At 36.1% G+C, this 20,262-nt stretch overlaps 1 protein-coding gene and 6 long non-coding RNA genes across 8 annotated transcripts; 4 read left to right on the top strand and 3 right to left on the bottom strand.

Moving 5' to 3' along the window:
- Nucleotides 1-13: 13 nt before the first annotated feature.
- LOC147941969 (uncharacterized) lies at nt 14-1,045 on the top strand. The gene is made up of 2 exons (XR_015562893.1): nt 14-209; nt 785-1,045. It is a non-coding gene; the product is annotated as an uncharacterized LOC147941969 (long non-coding RNA).
- A 1,066-nt stretch (nt 1,046-2,111) lies between these two features.
- Nucleotides 2,112-2,805, top strand: LOC147941968 (uncharacterized). The gene is made up of 2 exons (XR_015562687.1): nt 2,112-2,374; nt 2,522-2,805. It is a non-coding gene; the product is annotated as an uncharacterized LOC147941968 (long non-coding RNA).
- Nucleotides 2,806-4,139: 1,334 nt separating this feature from the next.
- Nucleotides 4,140-5,952, bottom strand: LOC104703762 (uncharacterized). 2 transcript variants are annotated; one of them, XR_754243.3, is made up of 5 exons: nt 5,816-5,952; nt 4,816-5,037; nt 4,683-4,729; nt 4,527-4,611; nt 4,140-4,429 (listed from the first exon to the last, which is right to left on the bottom strand). It is a non-coding gene; the product is annotated as an uncharacterized LOC104703762 (long non-coding RNA). The 2 variants fall into 2 exon arrangements; XR_015562686.1 differs by having other exon boundaries at nt 5,789-5,906.
- A 6,711-nt stretch (nt 5,953-12,663) lies between these two features.
- On the bottom strand, nt 12,664-15,294 carry LOC147941967 (uncharacterized). Its single transcript, XM_087460330.1, has one exon. The coding sequence runs from the start codon at nt 15,077-15,079 to the stop codon at nt 12,947-12,949; it is 2,133 nt and encodes a 710-aa protein (XP_087316456.1). The 5' UTR covers nt 15,080-15,294; the 3' UTR covers nt 12,664-12,946.
- Nucleotides 15,295-15,718: 424 nt separating this feature from the next.
- On the top strand, nt 15,719-16,423 carry LOC147941966 (uncharacterized). The gene is made up of 2 exons (XR_015562685.1): nt 15,719-15,948; nt 16,098-16,423. It is a non-coding gene; the product is annotated as an uncharacterized LOC147941966 (long non-coding RNA).
- A 1,035-nt stretch (nt 16,424-17,458) lies between these two features.
- Nucleotides 17,459-18,083, bottom strand: LOC147941965 (uncharacterized). Its single transcript, XR_015561166.1, has 3 exons — nt 17,947-18,083; nt 17,820-17,867; nt 17,459-17,695 (listed from the first exon to the last, which is right to left on the bottom strand). It is a non-coding gene; the product is annotated as an uncharacterized LOC147941965 (long non-coding RNA).
- Nucleotides 18,084-18,486: 403 nt separating this feature from the next.
- On the top strand, nt 18,487-19,187 carry LOC147941964 (uncharacterized). Its single transcript, XR_015562682.1, has 2 exons — nt 18,487-18,640; nt 18,960-19,187. It is a non-coding gene; the product is annotated as an uncharacterized LOC147941964 (long non-coding RNA).
- Nucleotides 19,188-20,262: the final 1,075 nt, after the last annotated feature.

Here is a 20,262-nt window from a genome sequence, read left to right as displayed (position 1 = left end):
AAAAATTCCCTCTACGTATATTTGTGTTATTATATAAATCAATCTATGTAAAGAAGAGCTCACTAACAAACAAAAAAAAGAATATAAAAAAATGGTTATCACCATAAAAAGTTTAATCGCAATTGTTTTCAGTATCATTTTCATCATATTTTATGTTCATTGTCAAATAATAACAGCTAGTGCTCCAGATAGCGGTGGACGCGCAATAGGTAAACTATACCAACCATTAGTAATCTTGAGCTGGACTTTATAAATGACATATGTCAATGTTTTTTTTGCATGGTCTTTCACTTTCACTTTCATTTCACTTGAAGATTAAAGAAAAAAAAACAAAATTTGTTTCTTTTTTTATATATCTTTATTAAAAAAAATTTACAATTTAATATAAAACAAGCAAATAAATTTCATTTTTATTTGGTTCCTGACGATTGGCCCGCTTTTTCTCATCTTTTTTACGACTTCAAAATTCTTCGGGTCGTCATCCCTCACTTCTCTTTGTCCAAAATTTTATGCTCATCGAATTTCAAGGCGGATTATTTTGCTCTGTATTCTAAAACTTTAATTTCAACAATTTCATTTGTACAATTTAGACTAACAATCTTCGAGTTAGTTTCTAATTAGTATTTAGTTGACAAAAAAAATTTCATTTTTATATATTTTATATTTTTTAGATGAATTGGTCATTGGTTTATCTTTATAACCCATTTTTTAATTATGAACATGATTTTTTCCTATCGAAAATAAATACTCATATATTGGTGTACTCTTTTGTATTAATAAATAGGTTATGAACCTCCGCAGGATGATTATTGCTTCGATTCAGTGGCGTGTAAGTCCTCACAGCAAATAGGTTGCCTTGTGTTTTGTAGTGAAGCAAAATATGATCATGGCGAGTGTTTATCGAGCGGATTATGTTGTTGTTATGATAATGGTAGCATAATATGATTAAATGTTATTTTATCTGCCTGAGAAATAACAATTTTCATATGTTTTTAATATATATATATATATATATATACTATTTATGTTGGAATTCTCAGTTTAATAACCTCCAAAAACATATTTATCGGAATTTTCTTAGCTGAAGAACTTTTATTAAAAAACGACAAACAAAAGAAAAAACAAGAGAGAGACTTTGCTAGAAAGAGAGACGTTTTAAGCTTTCTTTAACATTTGTTAGAGCATCTCCATAGATTAAAACAAAGTTGCTTAAAACATATTTTATTATTAATTTTGAAAAAAAATAGATAAAAAAAATCTTAAGAAACATTAAAGTTTTATGAATCTACTAACATTTGTTAAATTTGGGGTTTTAAAGAAATATATAATTTTGTAAATTGTTATAGTATAATCACTACAAGACTATAGTGAAGGTATTGCAACATAATCACTACAAATTTGGGGTCTTTTGCATCTACTAGATTTGGCCATTTCTAGGGAACTTGAGTTATTGTTGTCGATTGGATTCCTAGAAACCAATAGAAACTAAGAAAGATTGGTAATTAAACCGCTCCTATTTGTTTCAACATAACTGTGAGCACTAATGGGTTAAAAAAAAAAGGCCCAAATCCAATTACCCTTTGTCTTTTTCCTCTAATCTGATTTCTTCTTTCTTCCTTTCTAACGATCTCTTTCTCAAGTCTCAACTCTCCACTTTGTTCTCTCAAAAACAGATTCTTATTTCCAAATTCGATGATTAATCAATGATTGAATTCCAACACATATATTCTCCAATTTAATTTATAGCTCTATCTAGGCAAAATTGAAGTTTAACTCCATTCGTATGAGAAAACTTAATTAAATGATAAATTTTTCGTATGAGAAAACTTAATTAAATGAGAAATTTTTGTTTTCTTAGTATGTATGTAAAAAAACTTTAAACATCACTTAAAATGAAGCATATAGATCATATAATCATTACAAATTTGCAAATTATAAAACAAAAGTTTAAATAATGATAGAGCAATTTAAAAAAAAAAAACATATATATAACTAGGTATAAAATAATAAATATCATATTCAGTGTTCAAACCTAATTAGGTAAAAAATATTTCCTTGTATTTTCTTTTGACTACAATTCTATAAAGATATACTTTTGGATATAAATCTATAAGAAATAAATTGAAAGATTTTTTTCATTTACTGCAACTTTGACTAGGAAAAAATACCAGTTACGTATATTTGTATTATTATATATAATCAATCTAAGTAAAGAAGAACTCATTGAGAAAAGCATAAGAATAAAAACAAATGGCTATCACCACAAAAACTCTAATCACGTTAGTTTTCAGTGTCATTTTCATTGTATCTTATGTTCATTGTCATACCACAACTGCTAGTGCCCCAGGCAAGAGCATACCGGAATACACAATAGGTAAACTATATATACCGGCATATGCGTTTTTTGCATCTTCTTTTATTCTATGTTCCATTTTTATGTATTTAATTTTGTATGTATTGGTCTATTCTTATTTCTTATACCCCATTTCATATGGGTTTACTAATTTTTATTAATAACTAGATCATGTACTCGAGAAGAAGCCTGAGTATTGCATCGTGTTAAAAGCGTGTGAATCGAAATGGCCAGGCGATTATGTCCCAGGTTGCGTTCAGTATTGTCATAACAACCAGTATGGTTATGCTGTTTGCATTGGAGGAGAACAATGTTGTTGTAAATATCCTTATGTAGTACATGCTTAAAAAATACCATCGACTCTTTTTTGTTTTCTTTTTGACATCATATCAACATGCACTTTTCATATATTCTCAATAAAATATCTAAAGCAAAGTAAAAGATCTACAACATGTGAAAACGTATTATGTTGTATTTTTTTAATCGCATTTTAGTGTGTTTTTTTTTTCAAATGCAAAACAAAAAAAATAACGGTTAACTTAAAGGTATATATTTAATTATATTTTTTGTTTTGCAATTGAACAAATTCTAAAATGAAATCGAAATACAACATAATGAATATTAGACCGTCCAATACGGTTTCACATGTTGTAGATCTTGGAGCAAAATTAATGCAAAACTAATAAGAACATAAATTTTGAAGAGACAGACATGAATCTTGAGGAATAAGATGGATCAAAGTTAACAGAAAAATAAAGAATATAGAAAAAAAATATCTTTGATGCCTTTGAGGGGAAGGAAGCCAGCGTTCTTGAAGCTTTTGCTCCCTATTAGTATTTTCTTGATTCCACCCAGCAGACCCCATAGGGTATAATAGTAATGTTATTGTTGAGTGGCTAATTAATTAAGTGACTCCGGACCAAAAGCTAAAGAGTAGAATTGGAAGGCACCACACACAACAAAGCCAAGCGTTTTTGATATCACCATCCTTTCTCCTTTTCTTCAATCCTTTCCAACCGTTCATTTGATCCCGAAGCATTCGTGTCTTGAGAGTATCTTCGTCCATAGATGATAGACCTTCGTTCGAGTTTCCTCAAATAGAAAAATTGAAGAGTTGTTACTAATGGTAAAATTGGCAAATACCAAATAATTAGGTGCAAAAGCATATTTATCGGAGGACAATAGTACAACGTAGACACTAGTTTATAAGGTAAAACTTCAAATTAAATTGTTTTGAAGTTTTTCCTTTCTAATAAATGTGAAATTTGATCACATACATCTAATCAAATTTAGAAGACCATTTATAAGGTCAAACTTCAAATTAATTGTTTTGTGGTTGGTATGTGATCGCAGGACAAAAGACTCTACAGTTAGAACTTAGATGAAGAAGATAGACCTTTCTCACTGTAGAGATTTGGCCATCAGGAGCCAGGAGGTGTTACGGTATGATTGACCAATGCCATGGCAGGTGGTGTGAGTGAAAAAAATGAATCAAAATCAACTATTTTTTACTAGTAGTTGTAGTTGTGACACCATTACTTTATGCTTCTTGGATGTTTTTCAGCATAACGATTAATGTTCCTCTTTATCTTTGACGATTTTTCTCATCGTTTGGCAAATTGTAAGCAGCTGTTTGGAGGACTCAAGAAACAAGTGAATCATGAGTAAATGCTTATTATACATTTCTTTCCCTTCCCTTCTCTCACAGATGGATGCTGAGGGGACAACTATTTTGTATACACTATTCAAGTCGGAGATTCTATTCCAATACGAACGACATAATGAATTTCTTAATGGTGGTGTTTCATAATCAAACTAAATAAGAAAAGTGCTTAGCATATACAAACGAGACAATGGACTTAACAGTTATAATAGATAACTGGAAATAAAATGTAGAGAATACATACAAGACAATTAGTACCATACCATAATCTTAGTAATTTTAATGTATGATCAAATATCTCTCTAGACTTTGTTAGCCCGCTGACAACCAGTTTCTTTTTCATCTTATCGCATGGAATGCTTCAAATTCTTCAATATAAAGACCTTCAACTGCGGGAATGAGAAAGGTGAAGTCTATAATGAAAAAAAAAAAAACTTTAGTTACAGTATATCCAAACAAAATTTCTAGTTCATATTAAAAGTTACAATATTGTGAAAGGAAATTACTAACCTTTGTTACTGGTCCTTTTTGGCGATGGTCGATTATCTTCTGCACTTGTGTTTTTTTTAACATTTTCAGCTTAGCTAGTTCTTCCCTGTTAATAAAGACATCAGTTAAATTCACTAAAATATTAAGAAGTATCAAATTTTTATAAGAGTGACTTACTTTGACGAGTTGTTTAAGATCTCGAGAAACTGTTCAACAGTAGAGTCCTACAAAAACAAAAACAGAACACTAATAATATAATAATCATAGTTAGTTAGTTGGAAAAGGAATATTTATATGATTTCTTTCTTACCGCCACGTCTTCATGCGAGAATTATCTCCATCATCTTCTCCAGAATAAACACCAGCTAGTTCTCCATCATCTCCAGCTAGCAGTTCGTTTTCTCCACTCGCTAAATAATTCTCCTTACGAGAGATTCTTCTTCCAAGAAAACGCATGAATATACTCCAAAGTGAAGGGATGAAACGCGATATTGCGAATTCCTTAGCCCTCATCCATCTTCATTAAAAGCCCCTGCAGAGAAACAGCAGCAAATCACTTCTAAGCAAGCATTCAGATCTAAAACATTTCACAAGTTCAAAAACTACAGAGGAAATGAAACTCAAAATGTTGTGAAATATTACAATGCATTCGGGATAGAAACAGAGAATACGAGAGTCAGTCTGGACCACCTCCTCAATACAAAAAAAAAAAAAAAAAAAAAAAAACATAAAACACAGAACAACTTCTCCATTCAGCAAGAAGAGCTTCAGCACAAGAAGAATCACGCACATCAAAAATAAAAGATGTCTCATGACCAGATTCTATGATCAGATTTTAAATTCCTACCACTACACATGCAAAAAAGTTAACACAGGACATAGCATTATCACTCACACAAAATCCAACCCAAAAAATAAACAAAATCTGGTCTAAACTAGTTCGTTCATACATACACACAACTTGTGTGACACCTACACTCGAGAAGAAGCTAGGCTTTGTAACATCTTAGCTATTTACACAGTGTTGTGTAAGCTAATAAGACTACACTCGAGAAGAAGCTAATAAGACTTTTAGTTATTTTAGTTATCTTATAATAATCTTCTCTCCACCATCATCACAAAAGATTCAAATCTTCTCTCCAAACATCATCACATAAGATTCAGATATCTAATGGCCACGACAAATTCGATGATATCTAATTAGCTTAACTATGCAATGATATAATTGAAATTACTAATGGCCATGACACAAAAAAAAAAAAAGACTCGATGATGAATTATACATAATTATCCTGGAAATCGAATCAAACCTAGAGAGATGAAGGTCCGTCGGAGATTCTTGGAACGCGACAATTAGGTCTCCGTCACAGGCGAAGCGTCGGAAAATTGTTTCATCGGATCGGACGCTGGGATTAAAGAGAAAAAAACATTATTGGGCAATGTTTGGGCCTATTTGTGGCCCAATAATTTATTAATTTAAAATGGAAAGGGTTTCGAGTCGGGTCATGTACTTAGACGGATCCTAAACAGTAAGCACCACCGATTTACGACGGGTCATGTCCGTAACCGTCCATAGCTTATGAGTTATGACCGTCGTTCGACTTTTCTCGAATAAAATAATTGAAGACTTACTTGTTAGTGTTACTAATGGTAAATTAGAATTGGCAAATACCAAATAAATTAGTTGCATTTTTAAAAAGATTTTAGGCGAGTGACATTTTTAAAAATATATCTCAAGAGATTGGCATTTCTGAGTTTCCCAACTTTAATATTAAATCTAAAACAACATATAAAATAACTAACATATACATATATATATATATATACGTTATACAACTATAAATATCATATTACCCCTGGTCAAACGTAATTAGATGAAAAACAATAACATTCAATGTATTTTCTTTTCAATTTAATTCTATTCAAAAAAAAGAACAATTCTTGGGTTTTCTTCTTATTCACCCCATCTTAGTTAAAAAAACAAATTATTGATTAAGGAAATAAATTATGTATATCAGTTAATTTTATAATTATTAATTTTAAACATTATATTATAATTTTAAATTATAACATCTAAACCCAAATCACTCTTTTTATAAACCCAAATTAAAATACAGTTTTCTTTAATTGTAAAATCTAAACCTTAACCACTATTTTATAAACCCAAACCGACATATAACTTTGTTTAATTGTAAAATCTAAACCCTAACCACTCTTTTGTAAACCCAAACCGACATATAATTTCGTTTAATTGTAAAATCTAAACCCTAAACTCTAACCACTCTTTTGTAAACCTAAACCGACAAATAATTTTGGTTAATTGTAAAAACTAAACTTTAACCACTTTTTTGTAAACCCAAACCGACATATAAATGACATATGTCAATGTTTTTATTTGCATCGTCTTTCACTTTCATTTCACTTGAAGATTCAAAAAAAACAACAAAATTTGTTTCCTTTCTTATATATTTTTATTAGAAAATTTAACATTTAATACAAAACGAGTAAATAAATTTTATTTTTATTTGGCTCCTGAAAATTGACCCGTTTTTCTCATCTTCTCAACGATTTCAATATTCTTCGGGTCATCTTCCCTCACTTTTCCTTGTCCAAGATTCCACGTTGATCGAATTTGAAGGTGGATTGCCTTGCTCGGTCTTCTAGAACTTTAATTTCAGCAATTTCATCTATAAATTATTTTCCTCCTGTTTGCACTACCAATTTTGGACTTAGCTTTTAGTTAGTGTTTGGTTGACAAAAAAAATTCTATTTTTATATATTTTATACTTTTTAGATAAATTGGTCATTAGTGTATTTTATAATCCATTTTTTAGTTATGAACATGATTTTTTCCTATCGAAAATAGTTACTCATATATTGGTGTACTCTTTGTATTAATAAATAGGTACTCAACCTCCGCAGGATGATTATTGCTTCGATTCAGTGGCGTGTAGTTCCTCACAGCCACTAGGTTGCCTTGTATTTTGTAGTGAAGCAAAATATGATCATGGCGAGTGTTTATCGGGAGGATTATGTTGTGGTTATGATGATGGTAGCATAATATGACTAAATATTATTTTATCTGCCTGAGAAATAACAATTTTCATATGTTTTTAATATATATATATATATATATATATACTATTTATGTTGGAATTCTCATTTATAATCTCCAAAAACATATTTATCGGAAATTTCTTAGCTGAAGACCCTTTATTAAAAAACAACAGACAAAAGAAAAAACAAGAGAGAGACTTCGCTAGAAAGAGAGACATTTCAAGCTTTCTTGGTTGTCGTGACTATTTCTATTTAAAAGCTGCTAAGGTCTTTTGTGTCTACTAGATTTGGCCATTTCCAGTGAACTTGAGTAATTGTTATCAATTGGATTCCTAGAAACCAAGGGAAACTGAGAAAGATTGGTAACTAAAGCGCTCATATTTGTTTCAACATAATTGTGACCACTAATGGGCTAATAAAAACTGGCCCAAATCCAATTACCCTTTGTCTCTTTCCTCTAATGTGATTTCTTCTTTCTTCCTTGTGACGATCTCTTTCTTAAGGGCTCAACTCTCTACTTTGTTCTTTCAAACAAAGATTCTTATTTCCAAATTTGAGGATTAATCAATGATTGAATTCCAACACATATATCCTCCAATTTAATTTATAGCTCTTTTTTTTTTTTTTTTTTTTTTTTGACAACAATAGATTAGCTCAAACGAGCCAATGCGTAGGGAACTTGTTTACATACAGAACACTTTGCGGAGAAGTGCGCGCATAGCGTGCAAGAAGATCCGCTTTTGAATTTGCATCTCTGGAAATATAAGATAAGGAAAAGGAAGAGAACTCCTCCCTGTCCGTCCTTATGTCATGTAGGTAAGTCGAGAAAGCCGGCCAGTCGTGCGGTGAAGACACCATCTTCACCAAGTCAGCGCAGTCCGAGTAGAAAGCCACATCACAGTAATCGTGTCCGATCATGCAGCGCATTGCCCAAATGAAAGCTTCCACTTCAGCGTGTAAGGGGGAAAGACTTTGCCGGAAATTAGTAGCACCCCTTCCTGGCCTTGGGTCATGGGGCTGGATACAGAACCACCCTGCTCCTGCGAACCGATCATTGGATTTCCAAGAACCATCCACAAAACATCGGTAACCTGTAAAGAACAAAGGTAGAGAGCCGTTGGGCCGCTGTGGGCGGGATTCGGCTACCGTAGGTTGGTCAGAGTTAACCCCATCTTCACCTCCCTCCTGAGCCTTATGCCAGGATACAGCCTCACCTTCAGCTATCCGGACCGTTTCCTCTGGGCGTTCTGTAATATTTTCGAAAACCTTTGCATTACGCGCCTTCCATAAATACCACAAAATCCACGGGAAAGCGGACACATGAGAGCCCGGGCTATTGGGGTCCAATAAATGATCCATATTTGCAAAAACTGACTCCACCGGAAAACACTGTGAACCGACCGGTACCTGGGATAATGCCCACACCTGACGTGCCGGGGGGCAAAGGAACAAGACATGATTTACTGTCTCCTCCTCTGCACCACAACGTGAGCAGGACAAATCACATGAAATGCCACGTTTCCGCAAATTTCGTGAAACCGGGATACACCCTGACAAAACCTGCCACATAAAATGGTGCAGTTTTGGTGGGCAACGCACCTTCCAAACACTAGCCAGAAGAGAAGTAATCTCTGGTCCGACCCCAACCGCCTTAAAAGGCCCTGTTTTCGTCAAACGGGCCACATGATAGCCAGACTTAACAGTATACCTCCCATTTTTCGTAAAATGCCAACCAAGAGTATCATCCTTGGGGCAGCTTCCTAAGGGCAGTGCACCTATCAATGCAACATCGCCAGGATCAAAGTGGTCCGAGAGCACATCCATCCGCCATGAACGTGTCCGAGAATCAATCAAGTGTGAGATTTTAAGAGAAGGGTCCTTAAAAGGGCCCTTACTAAGAGCTGGTCTCGGGGATTGAGCTGGTATCCAGGGGTCAGTCCATATTGAAATGGACTCGCCCGAACCAACACGTTTAATAAGCCCTTTTTGTACCAGAGAGCGAGCTGAAATTATACTCCTCCACCCGTAGGAAGGAGAGTAGGAACGAATCGGTTCCATGGGATCCGAGTTCCGATAGTACCGACCCTTAAGAATCCTGGCAAACAAAGAATCCGGATATTCAATAAGCCTCCATAATTGTTTTGCCAGCAAAGCCGAATTAAAATCATCGACATTCCGAAACCCTAAGCCGCCCTGTTGCTTACTACAACAAAGCTTCTCCCAGGCAAGCCAGTGCATACCACCCGTCCTTCCATCCGAACTCCACCAAAAATTTGCCACCGCACTGGACAATTTGGATGTGATCGTCTTCGGTAGCCGAAAGCAAGACATCACAAACGTCGGTACCGCAGTAGCAATCGATTTGATCATAACCTCCTTCCCTCCTTTAGAGAGCAGTCTCGCCGACCAACCCGTCGTTCGACCCTGCAATCGTTCCCGGACAAACGAAAACACTTTTGTTTTCGACCCCCCTAAACTCTCGGGCAGCCCCAAGTACGATCCCATACCACCCTGAGCTGTGATCCCTAGAACCCCTTGAATCTCCAGTTTTGTCTGTTCCGCAACCGTGTGACCAAACTGGATGGAGGATTTCGCAAAATTAATTTGCTGACCCGAGGCGGCCTCATAATTCCGTAAAATCCTCAAGATGGCCTCACATTGGTCCTTGGCGACCTTACAGAAAAAAAGACTGTCATCCGCAAATAAGAGATGGGTGATTGGGGGGCATTTGTTGGCCACCTTAATCCCTGTAATTAATTTTTCTGCTTCCGCCTTCCGAATGTTGGCAATTAAAACCTCTGTGCATAAAATAAATAAATAAGGAGATAAAGGATCTCCTTGTCGTAATCCCCTTTCCGGAATAATCAGACCATTCGGTTGACCATTCAGAAGAACTTTGTACTCCACCGAACTAACACAAAACATAATCCATCTAATCCATTTCTCATCAAACCCCATCTTGTGAAGTAATTTGTCAATAAACTCCCATTCCACCCTGTCATATGCCTTGCTCATATCTGTCTTAATAGCCATAAATTTCCCTTTACAAGACGGATTAGTCCGTAAGCCGTGAAACATCTCCTGAGCAATCAGGATGTTATCCGAAATGAGCCTTCCCGGGACGAAAGCTGATTGTGTTTCTGAAATAAGGTCCGGTAAAAGCTTCTTTAGCCGTTGACACATGATCTTAGAAATAATCTTATATCCCACGTTACACAAACTAATTGGACGCAGCTCCGTCATCCGAGTCGGCTTAGCCACCTTCGGAATGAGACAGATATGCGTAGTATTCAAACCTCTATCAAAAACCCCCTCCTCGAAAAAACCATTAACTAGTGAGACAAGGTCTCCTTTAACAATCTGCCACGCTTTTTGGTAAAACAAAGCGGTCATCCCATCTGGACCCGGAGCCTTATCCGGATGCATCATAAATAAAGCCGCGCGGACCTCTGATTCTGTGACCCGGGCTGTTAACTGAGCATTGGCCTCAGCTGTAATCACTGGGTGTACCTCACGTAAGACCTCATCAAAATTTGTCGGATGTAATGTTGTAAACAGATCAGCAAAATACGATACTGCAATATTGCAGATGTCCTCATCCTCCGTAGACCAAATCTCATTTTTATCATAAAGACCAATGATCCGATTGCGGGCCCGTCTTTGCTTGGTCAGAGCGTGAAAGTACTTTGAATTTTGGTCGCCCATCTGCATCCATTTATTGCGACTCTTCAAATACCAATACACCTCCTCATCCTTATAGGCTTCCCACAGTCTAGCATTTAAATCAGCGATAACCGAAAGTGGAGTTGCATCGTCAGCCTGCGCGACAGACAACTGGCACTTTAGATCCTCAATTGTTTCCCTACCAAAAGGAACGTGGTCCTTACGCCACCTAGAAATAGCCCGTCTACAAATTACAATTTTATCTAAAAAATTGGGTGAGCTCTGAGGAGTCCCCCCAACCCATCCTGCCTCGATTGCCTCCATCAACCCTTCCTTCCCAATCCACCGTGGGTCAAACATAAAACGTCTTTTTCCCCGTGGCCTTTTTGCCCCTATATTGACCACAACGGGCTTATGATCAGAGGCAATCATAGGTAAATACTCGAGTACCGTATCTGGAAATAGATCATGCCAATCTTCATTGCCGAGGGCTCTATCCAACCGACACCGGATTGGCTTTTTATCCCGCCAACCTCGCCAAGATAAGCAATCTCCTAGGAATGGAAATTCCAGAAAACCACAATCTTGGATCATTCCATTGAAAGGAAGAAATGAAGACGAATGCCGTAATTTGCCTCCTCGTTTCTCATGATTACCAGTTAATTCATTGAAATCACCAACAGTAAACCATGGAGAGGACCGAGACACACCAATGCGCAATAACCGCTCCCACACCATGTCACGGTTCTTCGGGACTGGATCACCATAAACGAACGTTAAATAAATGACCCGTCCTTTATAAACCGCTTCAATGTCGATTAACCGATTAGACTCAAATAAAATTGTAACATTAAAATCCGCTTGACTGTAAAAAAGTGCCAAGCCCCCACTTGAACCAATAGGTTCCACTGTGGTTAAATCTGTGTAGCCAAAATGCCCTATATATTTTTCCAGAACCACACGAGGCTGTTTTGTTTCCATCAAAAACAAAAAATCCGGGCGATGTTTATGCCATAGATCCCGCAGATTGCCGATTGTTGCCTTGTTACCTAGGCCTTGACAATTCCAACTGATAATATTCATTAATTAAACCCCCAAAAAAATGTGGTTAAGACCACATAATGCTACCCGTCCAGACCACGGACAAATAACCAAAGTAAAGAACACCACTTTAGTCCGAAAACCACCAATAATATCCACTAAGGCCCAAGGCCCACAACACCAGCCTGGTCCGAGTGTGAAACTCCAAAAACGAGAAACAACCAAAGAAAAACTAAGAGGCTGTGGTATATTGATGCAATACCTTAGACCCCAGTCCAGATTGAAATTATCCCATAGGCATAATAAAAATCCCCAATGAAATATCCAACACACGAAGACAAAAACAGTGGTCCGAAATTGAGAGAAACGCTGTGACCAACAGGAAAATACCCCATAGTAAGAACAAAGACACCAGCATAGTTTTATTATTGTTCTTATGAAAAGGTTACAACAGGTCAGAGCCTGAATTTGCGAAAAAACCCTTTTTAAAGGGAACTGAAGCAAAAAACAAAAGTGAACCAATGGGGCACCCATTATAGTATTATTGAAACCAAGAGAAAGAAAAGAAGAGATAAAAACCCGACTACGCCAGAACACAGTCTTCTTGTGGAAGAAACACCAATAACAGATGAGATGAATTAGACCCACCTCTCCTTGCCAGCACAAACAGACACTTAACATCAATTACCAGGATTAGTTGGAGGTTTTCCTCCATGAGTAGGACCTGCACTCCCTTGCACTCCTCCTCCCACCGTCGAAACCGACGAACCAAGTCTTTTGCGCGGCGAAGCTAATGCATAAAGGTTTCGCTTCTTAGTGCTTGCACCAGGAAGGACCCCTTTGTTCTTGACTGATTTGGACCGAGGTGGTAGAACCCCATTCTTTGCCTTGATTCCCTGCTCCGAAGCCGTATGGTCACCCTCCTTAGCGAGGGTATCCTCATCGTCATGAAGATCCTGCTCCTGGGACTCCCCTAGACCAGAGTCCTTGGTGACAAACGTCACCTCCTCATCAACGATGGGTTGAACCTCCTCAGAGGCTAACCCAGATGCGACCCCATGTTCCTCCATAATCGGACCCAGACCTCCGATCTCTTGTGCATCAGGGAGCTGAAACTCCTGAGCCAGCAAATCACTCAAAGCAGCAGAAAAGAGATCCTCCTGCTGGTCCTGAACCATATCCCGAGTAGTAACATTGTGAGTGTCAGATGCAGGAAAGAGGTTCTTGCACACCGGATTATTCTCACCAGAAGGGACCACAACAGTCAGCGGAAGAGCCCCCTGAATCAGAGATTGATCAGAAGAAACAGCAACCTCCTCCGTAGGAGACACCACAAAAGCGTCAATCAACTTTTGCTCTGTCGCTGAAAGGGAGATCCCTACACCCTCATCCGTACCCTGAGTTGGACCAACACCCTCACCCGCAATCAATGCAATGGTATCAGTCATCGGGACATGTGGTGGAGCTTGCTCCTTTGGTTGAAATTCCCTACGGCCCCGTTTTGACTTGTGTCCAAAACCTTGTTTGTGGCGATGATTGTCACGCTGACCACCTCCAGCACCCCTTTCTCCTCCTACAGCAGGACCCTGGGGATGAGCCCCTCGCATACCTGAGCCAGAACCAGAACTAGAACCACCCGCAACTGCTCCCTTGTAACTCTGTAACCTATCCTCAGGACGAGGATCCGACCCACCTGCCTGTTGTTGTTTCCCCGTATTACCAAATAACGGGCAACGGGAAACATCATGGCACAGGCTGAAACACCGGCGACAATAGCCATATAACCTCTCGTACCGCAGGGTTACCACCGTTTCTTCACCACTATGGAACTCGACCGAAGCTTCAAACACTAATGGCTTAAAACCATCGAACAAGACTTGAACCCGACCAGTATCGATGTCAACCTCTACAACCTCTCCCAGGTCTGAACCAATGCTGCGGAAGGTCTCGTCTGCCCAAAAATGAAGTGGGACTCCCATCATGCGGACCCAGAACTTGATGAGGTACGGATACTTATGGTCCACCACCGGTTCCCACCTGACCAGGGAGAGCATCCAATGATCAAAGTGGTAAGGTTCCATCTTCAGAACCTCCAAAATATCTTCCTCTTGATCAAAATCAAACTGAAAACGCCCCATACCCAGGTCCGCACCCACAACCCTCTCTTCAATCTTCCAGATCTTTGGCAGCATAAACAAAAGAGCCTTCATGTCCTGCATCGCAGGGTTCATGCATCGACCAATGAGTGTCTTTGCATACCCTTCGATGAGTGCCGAGTTATCAAACCTTGGGATCTTAATCTTCAGCTTACCAGTAGACCCCGACAAACTCTCCGAAGACCTCTGAGAAACCAATAACCCGGTTTGAGCCATAGTATCCGTACGAAGAAGAGAAGAAGGACAAACAGAGAATAAAGGAACCAATAACCAACAAGTTTCAGACCAGGAAAGTTTAAGTGAATAGACAAAAGAACACAGATGAGTGTGAGAAGCAAAGACGATTCTAGAGCCCCTTTTATAACCCATTCCAACCCCCTCGACGTGATCGACCATAATGACGATAATCACAACAATAATTGACCCAAAGATTCGGCCAGAAACCGGGCAATAATTGACGATTATCGAACCAGAGGAAACCAGAGCAAAATCCGTCCAAGCAAATCCCCTCATCTGAGCCCCAGGATCCGTAAACCCAACCCAAAATCGCCATTGAAATCGAACCAGAGCAGAGCAGATCAAAATGTGCCCAAACCTGGGAAAATTCCCACCGTGAAATCCGCCAAAGAGGATTCGATCCCCTACCTGTCTTCCCATCAAATCACCAAGGCAATCCCATGGAGATCCGGAAATTCCCAACACAGGAAGCCTCAAATCCGCAAACAAAATACCGAAATCAGGAGGAGACCGATAAGAGAAACCAAATAAAAACCCCCAGAATCTCGAGGCGAGATCCGCCAGATCGTAAGCTCACCGCAATCGAAAACCAAATCGGAAACCTAAAGACGCATCGAGAGAAAGAGATATTCTCCGCCAGTTTTTATTATCAATCAATTTAATTTAATTTATAGCTCTATCTAGGTAAATTGTAGTTTAACTCCATTCGCGTGAAAAGCTTAATTAAATGAGATAAATTAAATGAGAAATTTATGTTTTTTTAATATGTATGTAAAAACTTTAAACATCACTTAAAATGAAGCCTAGAGATCATATAATCATTAAAAATTTGCAAATTATAAAACAAAAGTTTAAATATTGATAGAGCAAAATTTTTAAAAAAAAAAAACATATATAACTATGTATAAAATAATAAATATCATATTCAGTGTTCAAACCTAATTAGGTAAAAAATAATTGAAAGATTTTTTTTCATTTACAACTTTGACTACAATTCAATAAAGATATACTTTTGGATATAAATCTATAAGAAATAAATTGAAAGATTTTTTTTCATTTACAACTTTGACTAGGAAAAAATACCAGTTACGTATATTTGTATTATTATTTATAATCAATCTAAGTAAAGAAGAACTCATTGAGAAAAACATAAGAATAAAAAAAAATGGCTATCACCACAAAAACTCTAATCACGTTGGTTTGCAGTGTCGTTTTCATCGTATCTTATGTTCATTGTCATACCACAACTGCTAGTGCCCCAGGCAAGAGCATACCGGAATACGCAATAGGTAAACTATATATACCGGCATATGCGTTTTTTTGCATCCTCTTTTTATTTTATGTTCCATTTTTATGTATTTAATTTTGTATGTATTGGTCTATTCTTATTTCTTACACCCCATTTCATATGGGTTTACTAATTTTTATTAATGACTAGATCGTGTATACGAGAAGAAGCCTGAGTATTGCATCAGATTAAAAGCGTGTGCATCGAAAGGGGGAAGCGTAGGTTGCATTGTGTATTGTCATAACAACCAGTATGCTTATGCTGTTTGCATTGCAGGAGAACGATGTTGTTGTTATCATCCCAATGAAGTATCTGCTTAAAAAATACCATCGACACTTTTTGTTTTTTTTATGACATCAAATCAACATGCACTTTTCATATGTTCTCAATAAAAAACTAAAGCAAAGTAAAAGATCTACAACATGTGAAAAAGTATTGGACAGTCTAATACACCTTATGTGTATTTTTTTATTGCATTTAAGTTTTTTTTTTTCAAATGCAAAACAAAAAAAATACGGTTTTAAGTTAAAGTTTGATTCTATTTTTTGTTTTGCACATTTGAACAAAATCTAGAATGAAATCGAAATACAACATAATGAATATTAATTAGACCGTCCAATACGGTTTCACATGTTGTAGATCTTGGAAAAAATTAATGCAAAACTAATAAGAACATAAATTTTGAAGAGACAGACATGAATCTTGAGGAATAAGATGGATCAAAGTTAACAGAAAAATATAAGAACATAGAAAAAAAAAAATCTTTGATGCCTTTGAGGGGAAGGAAGCCAAGCTTTTGCTCCCTATTAGCATTCCTTGATTCCACCCAGCAGACGAATAGGGTATAATAGTAATGATATTGTTGAGTGGCTAATTAATTGACTCCGGACCAAAAGCTAAAGAGCAGAATAGGAAGGCACCGCAACAAAGCCAAGCGTTTTTGATATCATCGTCCTTTCTCCTTCTCTTCAATCCTTTCCAACCGTTCATTTGATCCCGAAGCATTCGTGTCTTCAGACTTGAGAGTATCTTCGTCCATAGACCTTCGTTCGAGTTCCCTCAAATAGAAAAATTGAAGACTTGTTAGTAATGGTAAAATTGGCAAATACCAAATAATTAGGTGCATTTAAAAAAAAGATTTTAGGCTAGTGACATTTTTGAAAAGATATCTCAATGTTATTTCTTATTCCCAACTTAATATTTAATTATAAATAAATATAAAATTAATTACATAATATATATAACTATGTATAAAACTATTAATATGATATTACCCGTGTGTTCAAACATAATTAGGTGAATATCAAAAACATTCAGAGGGGGTATTCTACTTAGATTTAAAAAGATTTGGTAGGATTTTAATCTTTTAGGATTTTGGAAGATTTAGGTGAGGTTTTAGGGGATTTCATTGTTTTAGAGTTTTTATTTTTTTTAAAAGGAAATGAAATGTGATTCTATGAGATTTGATTGTAAAACTTTTAGGTAATTTTAACATATTTTTACATCTCAAATATATTTTTTTTGTGGTCTTAAAAATATTAAGAACATTTGCATCTTTTAAGAACGTAACAACATATATATATTCATATGTAGTCACCTGTACTGATTCCTTGATAGAGAAAATTTGATTCGGTTAAACCGCATAACTAATGGAAGAAAGTTTTGGCATGTCTTTGAGCATTGAACTGGTTTCTTCGGAGTTAACATAGTACCAGCACAAAAATCCCAGTTGACCATTGCATAATTAGCTGTAATTTACACCAAACTTGTTAAGAACTCACTCTTTGTTTCATTAACCAAAGGAAGAATTATTCACAACATTTCACGACATAGATTTTTTCAGGAAGTCGTGAAAGATCAACACAGTCTTACCAAAAAGATAGCTGATACCACAAGGCTAAAGAATTTTCGGTGATTCCGCTAGCAAATGCAATTCCAGAAATTGACAAGCTGAGTTCGATGGAGATTTAAATTAAGAGGGATAAGAGAGAGAGCTTACTGAACATAGATGGTGGTGATCTGATTCACAGGAAGACACAAAGCTTCAGATTCACTGGTTGAGAAGGAGGCTGGTGATCGTCTGATAATTTTTGGCTTTAGAGGTATCGTAAACTTTCATTTTTTTTTAAGTCTTTTAAAATTTTACCTCAGGTATGATTTTGAGATGGTATTTTTTAACTAGAAAACAAAGAAAAATCTTATAGAATCATTCAAAATCTTAATTTTTTAAAAGTTGTGATATTTTGAATAACAATATATTTAATAACATAAAATTCTAATAGATTTTTAAAAATCATCAATAGAATAACAAGTGATTTTAAGAATACTCTAGAATCTTCAAAAATATCGGTTGAATATCCCCTCTCAATGTATTTTCTCTTTAATATAAATATATAAAGAAATAATTTAATTTCTTTAGACTTTTAATCTTTTTTTTTTTGTCAGAATGATTATAATAGTTTCACACTTTGACCAGGAAAATTACCATTTATGTATATTTGTGTTATTATATATAATCAAACCTATGTAAAGAGGAGCTCATTAACAAACACAAAAAAAAAACAATATAAAACAAATGGCTCTCACCATAACAAGTCTAATCCCATTTGTTTTCACAATCATTTTCATCGTATCTAATGTTCATTGTCAAATAATTACTGCTAGTGCCCCAAATAGCGGTGGATACGCAATAGGTAAACTATACCAACCATTTAGTAATTTTGAGCTAGACTTTATAAATGACATATTTCAATTTTTTTTTATTTGCATCTTCCTTCACTCTCATTTCACTTGAAAAAAAAAAATCTTTGTTTCCTTTCGTATTTATGTTTATTGACAATTTTAACATTATTTAATACAAAATGAGCAAACAAATTCCTGTTGTAAATTTTTATCTTTTGTATGAATTGCTCATTGGTGTATTTGTATGACCCATTTTCTAGTTATGAACATGATTTTGTCCTTCCCAAAATGAATATTCATATTGGTGTTCTCTTTTGTAATAACAAATAGGTAATGAAATTACGGAGAATAGGTATTGCGTCGAATTAATGGCGTGTCATTCCTCACAGCAACTAGGTTGCCTTGTGTTTTGTAATGAAATCCATTATAGCCATGGCACGTGTTATTTCGGAAATTCTTGTTGTTGTTATAATGATGATAAGAATGTGTCCAGAGAAACATAATATAACCAAATGTAATTTTATCTACCTGAGAAATAACATCAACAGTTTTTAAATATATAAATACTATCTAATGCTTGCTACCTGAAATTTAGTCACGTTTGCCCTCTTCGACTTGAAGTTTGAGTATATATGAAAGGATCAAACGATGAGGAACCTGCCTCCAAGGCTCCAACGTACCGGAATCGTGGTTGGTTTTTGTACTTGCAGCAGAGCTTGCTTTTACTAATGGCAATAGATATTTTATCTCTATCTCTGTTTGCAGCTGAGAATATATAATCAACAAGACATGTTCGTTTGTTTAAATTTTCTGCAATTTTTATTTGTATTTTTTTGTTATGCAAGTAGTTCGTCAGAAATAGAACAATTAGTAATTATATACTAAATGTCAAAAGCTGCATCATTTTGTATCTGCATATGTGAAATCATTAAACATTTTTACATTTCCTTCCTATGCCGAAACTGATTGCATCTTAGAGATTAAATGCTGAAAGATGTGAAAAAGGGTTTAGTGGGTTAGCTATAGTAATTAGGTTAAGGTTGATGTATTAGTATAAAAGAGTTGTAATGTTGTAAGAGAATATTATCCAAGATTAACAATGTAGAAGATTAAGGAAAACGCCTCTTGTTGTCTCTCTAGAAATAAACAAAATCTGAGTGAGAGATAGAGAGGAAGACATCCAACACATAATAGTAAAATTTCTAGTTTCGGCAAAGATTCATTAGCAAATCAAAACATATATGGGAAGTAGATGAGTAACCTGTAGGGATGTTAGTAATGGGTCGCTCTGTGTTACACGAGTTTGAAAAGTCAGTGAGAAAGTGAACGAGACATGTAACATGACGAGCTTCTTGGTTTTCTTTCTTTGCCATTACTGGTTACAAATCGCAGCGATAGAGTTATTTTATAACTAGTGTTTGCCTGTTTGGTTGCAAAACAACAAAGCCTTGCGTCTTTTACGGTCGTTCTTTTTCCTTCTCTTCAGTAGTTTTCAACCGTTCATTCGATTCCCAAGCATTTGTGTTATGAGAGCGTCTCCCTTCCATAGGCTGACCTTCGTTCAAGTTTCCCCAAATTGAAATCAAAGACGACATAATTAATGGCATTTTTGAAACGACTTTAGGGCCATGAT

Source organism: Camelina sativa, chromosome 7, assembly GCF_030686135.1.
Source record: "Camelina sativa cultivar CO46 ecotype springtype chromosome 7, ASM3068613v1".
Lineage (NCBI taxonomy): Eukaryota > Viridiplantae > Streptophyta > Magnoliopsida > Brassicales > Brassicaceae > Camelina > Camelina sativa.
This window is presented reverse-complemented; position numbering and strand designations above follow the sequence as displayed.